The following is a 13,240-nucleotide window of genomic DNA, read 5'->3' as shown; positions in this document are numbered from 1 at the left end:
AGGTTGGCGAGGTTCAGTGCTTGTCTGAAGGCTAGGATGGGTGGCTCTGGGAAGATCTTTTTAAGAATAGGGTCTTTTTCTAATATAGGTTGCAATTTTTTTGAGGATTTTCCATACAGGTTCAAGGGATGGGTGATAGGTCATAACCAGCGGTGTGCGATTTGTGGGTGTTTTTCTTCTGTACTGCAGCAGTTCTTCACGTGGTATCTTCACGTGGATCCAGACCGTGCCATGACAAGAAATGCAAAACCTGCCCCCACATCTCCACCACCTCCACTATTACTACACCCCACAACAGAGCCACCAGCATCCCAGGATCTTACAGCTGCACCTCCAGGAATGTAGTATACCTCATCCAATGCACCAAATGCCCTGATGGAAGATATGTAGGAGAGACCAGACAACAACTGCGCACCAGAATGAATGCACACCGGAAATCCATCAAAGACAGAAACACTCAATTACCGGTGGGGGCACATTTCTCACAGGAGGGCCACTCTCTCTCCAGTCTCTCAGTCCTGATCCTCAAGGGAAATTTACACAACATATCCCAGAGACGAGCCTATGAACTCCATTTTATCAACCTGCTGGATACTAGAGATCAGGGACTAAACATAGACATTGGATTTTTGATACATTATAATCTGCCTGGCAACTGACTCCCCAGCCCAGCCCAGCCCAGCCCCTGGCTTGTTTACTTTTCATTCCATCCAGGAAGAGCACACACCAACTGCTGCAGCTTCCTGAGCCTGACGAAGGGTTTTTGAACCCAAAAGCTTGCTTAATAACTATTCTCCAACCATTTGGGTTGGTCTAATAAAAGATATCAAATTCACCCGAGGAACCTTGTCTGCAAAATGGATGGCCTTCACAGAGCCTTATGCTTCTCCTAAGTCATATTCCTCACAAGACATATAAAGATAAACATTCCCATCTTTAAAGTAAAGGATTTATCAATTTGTTAATTTTTGAAGACTGAGAAGCGTGACTAAAATAGTTCTAGTGTTTCTAAGGGAGAAAACATTTGAATAGGTTTTTTTATGGAGAGTGCCATCTTTCTAACTATATAAAAGATGAATGATATGATATGGCACCTCTTCTCTTGAAATTTTATCATTACAAATGATATATTGATTGCCTATTCATATTACAGTGTTAGCTGGTCAAAACAGATTTGCCTTTAACTGTATTAGAGGTAAGATCAAACAGTGTCAACAATGGGAGTTTGTTGAAGGCTTACATAGGATTTATACTAAAAATGATCTGTCCCAGATCATCAGTGTCACAAACAAGTGCCACAAAAGCCTGTGAATCACTTGTTAAAAGCAAACAAACATTTTTAAATGTGTTTACTATGTAACAACATTCCAAGTTCACGATGTCACCAGTAAGTCTTAGCTTGAAAAAATGTAGCTTTCTTCTGGTGTAACGAGGACAACTTGAGTGGATGGTAATCATCAATACGTTGAATATTCCAAATAGTATTCCCAAGGGGAGTATCTCTTTAATTATGTAGAAAATATTTTCTATTTAAAACTTAGAAATAAATCCAAAGAATCTGTGGCTGCATACATATGTAACATGCTGGTATAATTGTAGAATGCGTTCTGTTAACTTACAGTTAACTGTTAGTTACACTTGCCTCAGGATGTTGATAAGAACTTAAATGTTTTCAGTTTCTCCCATGTGTGACAAACTTTCATTCTTGTGTTCAAAGTTTGTATGCTTATTCTCTGCTTGTGATTAAAAGTGATTAAACTTTTGGAAAAGCTTTTTTTCTACATTTCCCAAAATATAATATGTCTGTTTAATACAACGTGGAAACGCTTTTAATATTAACTTACATTCATTTTATTTTTATTCATGTGAAGTTACATTTGTAAGACTTAAACCCAGAGATTTCAAAGAGGAATCCACAGTGTCAAAAACATTCTGACCTGTTGTTGTCTTTCTGTAGCCAAAAAACAAGTGAAAATTAAGAGCCGGCATTTTCCTAGGGATGCCTTGAGCCAAAAAAAAGTTGAAAACTAGAGTTAGCGGGATTTCCATGTAAGAGCCAATAAACACAAAAATACACTTTAAAGTGGCCAATTCCACTCTCTTAGCCACCACTGTTGTCAATAATAGATCTTTCTGTGACGTCAGCAAGAGCAGTCAAGCCCCAAATGTGTTTGACTGAGAATGCTTAAATAAAACATTGCTTAGAGAAGCATTTTTCTCAAACGAAATACGTTCCATAGTTTAAAGTATACCCCTTTATAATCACATGTATAGTGCTTTATACAAAATCTGTTAAACCTGTATCAGATTATTTTGATTTTGATCATTAAGGTAGTGAAAATATGAAAAAAATGCATTGCCGGTACAATGCTCTGCATTGTATATAAAATTACAATTTTTGAGAAAATAACATGCTCATATAAACAAAGCTGTCTGCAGATGAGGGGCTAAAGTTGAGGTTTCACTTTCATCCTTAAGTTTTTCATTTCTTGATCATAATATTGAACATTTTTATTATATTATATTAATTAGGTAGAAACTCATTTGAGTGGGTAGGGAGGAGCGATTTAAACTTGTCTTTAATTTCATTCTTTGGGATTTTTTAATTTAAACATTTTGATTAAATTTTAAAATGCTGATTAAATCTGGTCCAAATTAATTTATCAAATATTTGGGCAAAAAATATAGTGCATCTGTTTACAGATTTTTTCAGTTAAGTTGTAACAAGAGAAAACAAACTGTTCATTCCCTTGATTTTTTGGAGATTAAATGTATGTCTTTCTAGAGTGCTGATGTATAAAACAATGTGAATTGTTTTAATTATTCAGCTTTCCTAAAAATCTTAACAGGTTTCTCATTGTTTGTGGAATTTGATATCTGAAGGTGCACATCATACTACTACAAAAATTGCTGTGAAATTGAAACTGCTTTCATTTTTTAGTTATGTCATAGATTTTAGTTTTGTATTGTGAATGAAAATAAAGATAACAAAAATTGCACTTGTATAAATGTCTCTCAGTAGAACAGAAGTGTTTAACTTTTTGCTGATCTCTGCATTGCCTGTATATCAGTATGTGAAGTATGTAGTTGGTAGGACCATAAACTGGTCAATTAATATACCAGATATTTTTAATTCACTTTTAACTATAATATTATAATAATAATGCCTAATTCTTAGAATTGTTCTCTACCTTTTTTAAGTAGAAGTACTTACTCTAATTCTAACCAGTTAACTTCTCACCATAAAGCTAAATTAGGCCACCCCTTGTTCTGATGGTATACAGCTGTTTCTGTGGGTTAGGTTATGTATTCTAGGTGTTCCATCCAATTGGAACAGGTTTCCTCATCCTAACACCCAAGACAGTGCAAAAGTGTTGCTCAGGTCTCTTTTAAACTAAGTTCTTTGTTTACTTCTCAACATCACTATCTAGTGCTTCCCCTATTAAATGCTTTTGCTTTAATTTTATTAAAATGTAAATCTATGACATTTTAAAGGTATTTAAAAAAATAGCTCAAAATGTAAAGTTTAATAGGAGAAGCTGTGATGGGAGCTGTGATGTCCTCCCAAGTTGTGATGTCCTCCAGTTTGCACAGGTGGGCAGCAGGGAGAGAGTGGGACTTTGGGAAGTGTACTCAATGTCAGCTTGGTACAGTGGAGAGAAAGCAGGTTGCATGGGAATAAGCTGTCTTCCATCAGAACTAGAGATGGCCTAACTTAGCTTTATGGTGAAAAATATAAACTGGTTAGAATTAGAGTAAGTACCCTAGACCAATGGTTATCAACCTTCTTAGACACAAGGCATCCTTTGGAAAACACCAGCTTTCAGTTTTCACTCACTTTTTGTTTATATAAATATAACAGAGCAATTATTCTGCTGCATATAACTCGGAACGACCACAACAGGTCAGAAGGGTTTTTTTACCCTATGGATCTATTTGAAATCTCTAGGTTTATACTATGAATGACATGGATGTGTTTGCACACAGAACAGTGCTAATATTGTGCGGTACTCCATAGCACAACTTAAAGGATCGGTGGAGACTTGCTGCTCTGTACCCATAGCAAAGTTAGTGTTGCGACCTCATTGAGCCTTTAACTGCATCTATGACTAACACCACACCTCTGAAACAGAAAGGCTTGTATTAGCAAATTTAATAAATTTAAAGTTTATATTTACATCTTCCTTCTTGAATAGGTTTTATTTCTTCTTTGAATTGAGCATCAGTAATCTGAGGACTTAGTGTTCTTTGCCTTTTGTGGTGTAGGAAAGGAAGATGCAGGCCATATGTTGTAACTCCTATTTTTTATCCCGATGTAAAAGTCTAGTACAATACCTTTTCATCATAATAAGTAGCCATAATTTTATAGTTCAAAATTATTTGTATTTTGCAATATGTACTAATAATTTTGTTTTAAACAAATATTTTACAGCTATACCTTTTTATTAAAATGATTCTACTAGTTACTTTGAAAAAATACATTCTTAACAGCTTGGCTACTCTAACTGCAATGATATTGTTCTACTCTGTATATTTAGGAGCTTCCAGCACCTCTGCTTGATGATATCTACAAAAATGAAGTGAATGAAGAAGAAGCAGTTTTTAAATCTAAAGAATCTCAGGACTACATGAAGATCGCCTGGCGTTACCAGAATTTACCAAAAATGGAGGTAATTAAATAGTATTTTATGATGATTTTCCTATAATGTTAGATAAAGGTTAAAATTCACTTGTTCTTTAAATATATATCACTAGAACCCAAACCACAGAATTGCTAAGAGACTGTGGTACTATCATGTGTTTCTTGATTATCAAAGATACAGAGAGATGAGAATCGAAGTCAAACATTTTTTGCATGAAATCCCATCTTGTTTAACAATAATTTGTAAAGAAAATCAAGTTAAAATATTAAAGCACCAAGGGCCTTTTGATTTAATTCAAGAATATCACAGCATAGTTTCTTAATCTAGGTAAATTTGTCTCTTACTTATATTAAGTATTTGTCTAGGCTTAGGTATACATTGATGATTTATATAGGTTTAATGAACAGCACTTATTAGATCCCTCCAGTGAAAGTACTGTATTAAAACAAGCTGTTGACTTGCTTATCCATGTGCGTAATAAGTAAAGTAAGCACTTGAGATCATATCAGCTTCAGTGTCGCTAGAAACTAATCATTGTGAAGGCAGTATGTAAGAAACAAGCCCACTGGTTACTTCTTCAGAGTTAACAGCTGTTAGTATTTTGTGAGTTATGTTTTTCCTTAGGCTGGTTACTTTTTCGTTTAGTCTAATAATGCAATCAGAGCTTAATAGCATCCTGTACTGCACCCAACAGCCAACTTGTTTTGTCCATGCAGTTAGGCTTAAGTATTTTATACATGCTGATTTAGATGTAGCCATGACTGCCTAGTAAGTTCAGTCATATTCTTAAAAATATAATTGGAATGTGACAAAATGATCTTATAAGGCTTGGCATGTTTGGTTTTCTGTGAAATTGCACAGACATGGCTATAAATTTGTGTCAGGGAATACTTATATATGGTGACATGCCAAATCAAACAGCCTCCAGGGTGATCTCATAAATCTCATCAATTTTATTAATATGGAGCTAGCTGTGCCATTCTAAACCATCACAAAATACAGTTTTATTTTTTTTTAAGTAAAACTAATTTTATTTATACATTGATGTAAAACTAATTCATTACCATTACTTTAACATAAGAAGTCTTAGAGTTATATCAACCATAACTTGAAATAGGCATATGTCCATCCTACATTATTCTGTCTAGTAAGATGATATTTAAGTAGAGCAGAATGCACTTCTTGCTTACAGCAAACTGAACTTGGATATTGAAAGTTGTAGAGCCTATAGACGAATAACAGTTTAGTGTAGACCAACTGTCCAACATTACAAGGGATGATTCCCTCATTAACATCATTGTTTTCTTAAACATTTGGTGATAATTCCCTAAGATGCATGTACTATAATTTTCTGAAAAATAGCATTTCTTTAAATACTTAATCAATGAAAAAATAAAAATACAGTTTAAAAAATGCTAGCAAATTAATATATTTTGATTACATCAGAGAACAGAAATATTTGATGGTCGGTTGAATGAATTTTTATGTAATTATGCTATTTTTTCAGTAATTGGCTAGTTGGAAGCATTAACTGATGTAGTATGTCAGCCTCTAGGATGGTTCTAATATATGTGGTAATAGCTTTTAATTAAGTGCTTCAACTTTGATTGATGTGTGTTGACTGGTTAAAAATTTCTATCAAAAGAAACTTAAATAAAACTAAAAAAACCCCCCAAATTTACTTTCTAACTAGATCTAGTTTTTAAACTGATTGTATTTAAATTTTTAATCTATAAATATTTGCAAAATTAGAGTAGATTAGGTTACAAAGGCTAGAAAGCATAAGCTATCCTTTTAAGAGCTCCAAACATGTCAGTTGAATTTTTTGTCCGTTCAACATGATTTTTATGTGAAACACAAATGCTGTGTAAAAGTTGTCTTTTTTATTATTTTTGTTAGCTAATTTAGATTTACTTTTAAGTGACCAAAGCGATTTTTGTTACTAGAAATGGCTTTTATTCACTTCCCTTCCCGAAAACTTTACATACATGCTTAACCAGCTAATAACTATTTCAAGTTATATATCATTCTAAATTAATAATCGTGTCTTGAATAGTACACATTGCATGCATAAAAATCAGCATACAAATATTCAGCACATCATAAATATACTGTAGATTTATACGTAGTTGCCTGCTTGCGTACTGATCATGCTAAGTTTAAGTGGTACCTCTGCCTGTAGTAAGAGTATAAAATAATTTATACTTCTCACTAAAAATACTAGGTACAGCCTAGCTTGCATTGTGAAAAGGTCTAATGTGGGGGGGGGGGGGTTCTCCCTCCCTCTCCCCCTCTCTCTCTTCACCCTGCCCCCCCACTCCACCCCGCTTTTTTTTTTTTTTTTTTGAATGAACTGCTTGTGTTCTTGGGGCAATATATAAACTGTCACAGCATGAAATCAATTTTCTGCCTTGATTCATCCTAAATCTGAGATTTCTAGCACATTAGTATTGCAATTAGAAACATTAACAGCAGACGGTAGCATAAAAGCACACTCTGCTCACTGACAATTTAGTGCATTTCTCCTTGTGCAGACTAGCTCATAGGAATCCAAGGAAGAACAAGCTTGAACCTACAATCTAGTAATAAACTTATCAACTCAAATTTAAGAGGGATGAAAAGTCTGTTTTGCACTCTCCATGGCCATTCTGCGAAGACAGATTATACATGCTTACTTGATTCAGGTAGGCTTTTTGCAAGCTTCCCTACTAAGCCTGGGAATGTGGTACATTGAGGCCTATTCATAGGCTTCTGACATAGACGGAGCTTTTATTGCATGGTGTTTTATTATAGCCAAATCCGAGTCTCCACCCAGTTTGTAGGCACTGTGTTCATTCTTTTGAATCAAGAGAGGTTATCACCAACCTTAATCCATGCAGCAGGGTGGATTAAGGACACTAATGTTCCCCAGGATTCTCAAAGAGGATCCTGGAAACTTCTTGTTTCTTCTTTTTTGCTGTCTTTACTAAATTCTATTGGGTCTCAGTGAGGATTTGCATCCAAAATAGGCAACCTGGAGCTTTTCTCAATGAAGACATCAGATCAAAGTTCAGTTAGTCAAGGCCTTTCTAAAACATTAAGGGGGCTTGAGAGTACACAATAAAAAGATGAGCTCTGGCAGAGATTGCAGTAAAAACATTCTGATCTGTAATCCGGATAAAGGATAGATTATAGGCCAAAGAACAGCCCCTGTTTAAATTGCTTTCAGAATCCTTATACTAAATAACTTTATACTTTGCATTTTTAAAATGTGATAGTTTTTGATCAGTCTTATTTTAAAATTTAAAATACATTTGCTAGAGGGGCTTTAATTTTAGAGGGTTAAAAAATTTCTTATAAGTGTGCTAACTACTTTTAGAACTCATCTATTATTTATGGAAAGGATTTTTTTCTTAAAACAAAGTTTTATTCTTTTTCTATCCTTTATACCAGTTATATTTTTAATTCTCAGACTGCTAACTAAGCCTAGTATTCGTGTATCTGTTAATACCAAAGTATTACATGGAGATTACTCAAATGGCTAGTTCTAGTTCATTTGGACTTTTTTAGCACATTTGTACAATCTAAAGCACTAAATAAAAATTATGAAAATATCTGGCATAGCTGTCTGCAGACAGATAACTAAAATGACACTATATTCAATAGGGTTGTACACCGTGTATCAACATTTATATGTCTAAATATAACAAGACTGCATGTTGCTTTAAAAAAAATCTTTTTAGAACCTTAGAAGCCTTTTTTTCAAAACACTTTTCTGTTTCATACAAAAATTAACAGAATTATTAACAAATCTGTGATTACAGTACTAAATGTTGCCCTCAAATACACCTGGATGGTCTCCATTGTTTTCAGTGAGGGCAGAAGTGCAAGTCTAGTTTTCCCCATAAAATTATCACTATTTGATGACAATGCACAAATCAGAAAGAACCTAACTCAACTTGCTTGGTTGAATTTTTACTGTCCCCTAAAGAGCGAATCTCTTTTTAGTGTATTTGTAAAATGAAGAAAATTGTTATATTTTTTCCCCAATGGATTCTATAACACCCCAAGGAAGCTATTTCGGGTCTTTTTCAGGTACAGCCACAAAGCAAGTGCAAGCAAAATGCTGTCTAATTTTATCTGAGAACACAGCTTCTCTTTGTGGACTTCAAGGTGGGGGAAAGAATTGCTTTTGCTTTTGGTGTTGAGTATTTTGGTTTTATATTGTGGGGAGGTTGGTTTTGGCTTTTTGCAGATGAATTTTTAATCCTTTAGAGTAGACACTATCATGACTTCAAAATGAAGTCATTATTCTCTATAGTGACCACAGAACATGCTTAAAAACTTTGTAGCACCACCTTATGACCTAAATCTCTGAATTTTCACACTTAGAAGTTAGTCACCTCTGAGCTGACTAGAAATAATCAGACACTTTCACTCTCACAGTATTAATCAATGAGTGTGAAAGTACATATTGTAAGGGAGAGAAATGACTGCAAGTTTTTTTTTGAAACACAGAGACATGCTGCCAGACTACTGACCGTTTCTGACAGAGGCATGACACGGATGGGCACGCGCCGCACCCCGAGGGTCCCCTCGGCCACCGTGTTAATCCAGTCATTATATAGAGCAGTGGTGCCCAAACTTTTCACCCCATGGTCTAGATAGGTGATGCCAGGTCCACCTGCGGGCCAGATCCAGCTGGTGGACCTAATACTACGTGCCATGTGGCAATGGCCTGGCACCAATCTGGCTGTGCAGCAATGGCCTGAATCCAGCCCCATGGGCTCTGCAGGCCAGATTTGGCTGATAGGCTAGGGCTGAGCATTGCTGGTATAGAGCAAGGAGATTAATCCCCTTCAAACCATTCTCACGTCTATGAAGCTAGCCAGGACCTGAAATAAAAACCACTGAAGTCAGTGCTAAAGTTCCCACTGTCCTTAATAGTACAGATCAGGGCTCTATTGAATAGAGAGCGCAGTAAGATGAAATAAGCCTACTGTAGTTACAACAGACAACCATTTGTAGTCAAAGCATTAGAGAATTTGAGCAACTGACTGCAGAATTAAATGTAATGATGTTATTGCTTGGAGGATCTTTAAAAATCCTTTTATGAAAAATAGCAACAACCCTTTCAGCTGGCATGTTTTACAGGAGTTAGTTTCCTATTAAATGCCTACAAACAAAAATCCATACTGTAAAATTCTAACAAGTGGGTTTATTCTTTCAATATTTTATTGCTTATAATGCATGAGTAGATTTAATGCATATAGCTGTACTTAAATGCTCAAGTACTTTACTGAGAGTAACAGCTTCTTCTAAAAGCGTTGCTGTATGCTGTGTTTCTGTTTATATTATGATGGTCCTTCAAATAGTCTGATGTAGAACAAACCAAAATATACATTTGAAATGACTACTTTCCTTGACAACTTGATTTTTTTTGGTCAAAAAACTGAAGATCAAAATCTTTTGAACTGAATTTTACAGTCTTTGGTTTTTCAAAATTTTATACATTTTCCCCTTGTCTTCATTGAAATTCTTGGCAAAAGAAAAAAACATTCATTTTTTATTAATAATATTTAACTACCTCATGGAGATCTAGAAATAATTAGTTACTGCTTGTACAGTGCATTGAGTATGGAACATACTATTAGAAAACCTATGCTGCTCTGAAATAGAAATGTGCCTGTGTGGCTAACATGACCCATTATAACACCTATTAACTATTTCCTTCAGATTAAGTTATTGAACGCTACTCTGGCACAAATGTCCATATAGAACATGAGTCAGTTAAATTTGGGGTGAATGCCAACTTTCAAAACAAGTTAAACTTGTTTACCCTAAGAACCATCCTCTTTATAGGGGTTTAATTCTGCAGGACAGACTCCATAGTTTGGACATAGAAGATTGTTTGGTAAATCTGTGCTAAGGCTAGCTCTAGGTAGAGGTAGTTGCCTTAAAGAAAATTAAATGAATAATAATTTTGCATTTTTTTTTTAATTCAGGAAACTTCTGGCATGATTTAGTCTCACTTCCCAGAAGGTATCCGATGCAATGCTCTCCTTCTCGAACACGTACTCCTAGCAGCACGTGATTGTTTCCCATTAGTGAAGTGGTCCAATAACTGCCTTCTTCTATGAATAAACTAGAGCAACCCTAATTTAATTTTGAGGAAAGTAATTTCACTCTTGTTTATCTCCTGGAAACATACCTCCTCATTATGGTTGATGAAATTGTGACAGCATCATGGCTGGTCTTGTTCAAACTTAGATTTGCGGTCAGAAATGAAAAAGACCTTCATGCACTAACGTTTAATTATAAAAGCACTTTTTGCACTACTCCAAAACCAAACCCATAGTTCTGTGTATTTGGCTTTTTTCTCTTTCAGGTAATGATAAAGAGGTGGAGAACCAACCTTGGCCAAATCTGTACTTAGTTCTGGGAAAGTCTGAGTTTTGGCAAATATGCTGAGGAAAATGTAATGACCAGCAAACCTGAGGCTGAGGCAGCCCAACATTTTATCTCCTGAGTCTAATTTCAAGTTTTCTGACATCTCTTAATTGACTTCAGTGCATGCATTTGATGGCATCACTTTAGTTTTCCAGAAATGCTTGCACAGTTTGGAGGGGGAAAAGAAACCATTTTCTGAGTGGATACCAGCACTGCTGTAACTATCAGTAGTAGATTCATGGCAGAACATGCTCAGATTCCCAGCAACACTGAAACCAACCACAATTTTTTCTTTGAGGTTTGAGATGGTTTGGACTATTATTCTTCTGAAGAGTAGAAAATAGGAGGATACTTTTAACCTATTAAATAGGTACTTTGCGTCAGTCTTTCATCAGTCCCATGGGACGCCCATGCCCGCTACAGGGCCGGGAAGTCCGGGTGAGGGTGATCCCCTGCCCTCCATTAATGCTGACTTTCTGAAGGAACATCTTGAGAAGCTGGATACCTTCAAGTCAGCTGGCCCTGACAATCTTCACCCCAGGGTACTCAAGGAGCTGGCGAGCATCATAGCCCAGCCTCTAGCACGGATCTTTGAAAACTCTTGGCGCTCTGGTGTAGTGCCCGAAGACTGGAAGAAGGCCAATGTGGTGCCTATCTTCAAGAAAGGGAGGAAAGTGGATCCGGCTAACTATAGGCCCATCAGCCTGACTTCTATCCCGGGGAAGATCTTAGAAAAGTTTATTAAAGAGGCCATCCTTAATGGACTGGCCGACGCCAACATCTTAAGGGATAGCCAGCACGGGTTTGTTGCGGGTAGGTCTTGCTTGACCAATCTCATTTCCTTCTACGACCAGGTGACCTATCACCTGGACAAGGGAGAAGAGATTGATGTCATATATCTTGACTTCAAAAAAGCCTTCGATCTGGTGTCCCATGATCGCCTCTTGGAGAAACTGGCCAATTGTCGCCTTGGGTCCTCCACGATCCACTGGCTGGGAAATTGGCTCCGGGGTCGGACCCAGAGGGTAGTAATCGATGGAAGTCACTCATCGTGGTGTCCTGTGACCAGTGGGGTCCCCCAAGGCTCTGTCCTTGGACCCATACTGTTCAACATCTTCATTAATGATGTGGACACTGGAGTCAGAAGCGGACTGGCCAAGTTCGCCGATGACACCAAACTTTGGGGCAAAGCATCCACACCAGAAGACAGGCAGGTTATCCAGGCTGACCTGGACAGGCTCAGCAAGTGGGCGGGCGAGAATCTGATGGTGTTCAACGCCGATAAATGCAAGGTTCTCCACCTTGGGAAAACCCCCCCGCAGCATCCTTATAGGCTCAGCAGTGCTATGTTGGCTAGCACTATGGAAGAAAGAGACTTGGGGGTCATCATTGACCACAAGATGAACATGAGCCTGCAATGCGATGCGGCGGCTAGTAAAGCGACCAAAACGCTGGCTTGCCTCCATAGATGCTTCTCAAGCAAATCCCGGGACGTCATTCTCCCCCTGTACTCGGCCTTAGTGAGGCCGGAGCTGGAGTACTGTGTCCAGTTTTGGGCTCCACAATTCAAAAAGGATGTGGAGAAGCTTGAGAGAGTCCAGAGAAGAGCCACGCGCATGATCAGAGGTCAGGGAAGCAGACCCTACGATGACAGGCTGAGAGCCCTGGGGCTCTTTAGCCTGAAAAAGCGCAGGCTCAGGGGTGATCTGATGGCCACCTACAAGTTTATCAGGGGTGACCACCAGCATCTGGGGGAACGTTTGTTCACCAGAGCGCCCCAAGGGATGACGAGGTCGAATGGTCACAAACTACTTCAAGATCGTTTCAGGCTGGACATAAGGAAGAACTTCTTTACTGTCCGAACCCCCAAGGTCTGGAACAGCCTGCCACCGGAGGTGGTTCAAGTGCCTTCATTGAACACCTTCAAGATGAAACTGGATGCTTATCTTGCTGGGATCCTATGACCCCAGCTGACTTCCTGCCCTTTGGGCGGGGGGCTGGACTCGATGATCTTCCGAGGTCCCTTCCAACCCTGATGTCTATGAAATCTATGAAATCTATGTTTCTGTGAAGCCTGGGTCCGTGGACAGAGGTAACATTTAAAGCACCCTGCAATCCCCTGTTGCACTCCCTGGGTGAAAGCACACCGCTTCATACTGTTACAATAA

The 13,240-nt window shown here is 37.6% G+C and overlaps 1 protein-coding gene across 8 annotated transcripts in view; it reads left to right on the top strand.

Annotated features, from left to right (window-relative positions):
• The window catches only part of ELP4 (elongator acetyltransferase complex subunit 4), a 268,164-nt gene that overhangs the window by 66,672 nt on the left and 188,252 nt on the right, over positions 1-13,240 (top strand). For all 8 annotated transcript variants that reach the window (XM_025213344.1, XM_025213342.1, XM_025213337.1 and 5 more), the window contains one exon: positions 4,539-4,670. In XM_025213344.1, the coding sequence (XP_025069129.1) occupies positions 4,629-4,670 (42 nt within the window). In that variant the 5' untranslated portion in view covers positions 4,539-4,628. The remainder of the gene's footprint in view (positions 1-4,538; positions 4,671-13,240) is intronic.

The sequence above is a fragment of the Alligator sinensis genome, unplaced genomic scaffold, assembly GCF_000455745.1.
Source record: "Alligator sinensis unplaced genomic scaffold, ASM45574v1 scaffold439_1, whole genome shotgun sequence".
Lineage (NCBI taxonomy): Eukaryota > Metazoa > Chordata > Crocodylia > Alligatoridae > Alligator > Alligator sinensis.
The sequence above is the reverse complement of the archived record's forward strand: the minus strand, read 5'-3'. Positions and strand labels throughout refer to the sequence as shown.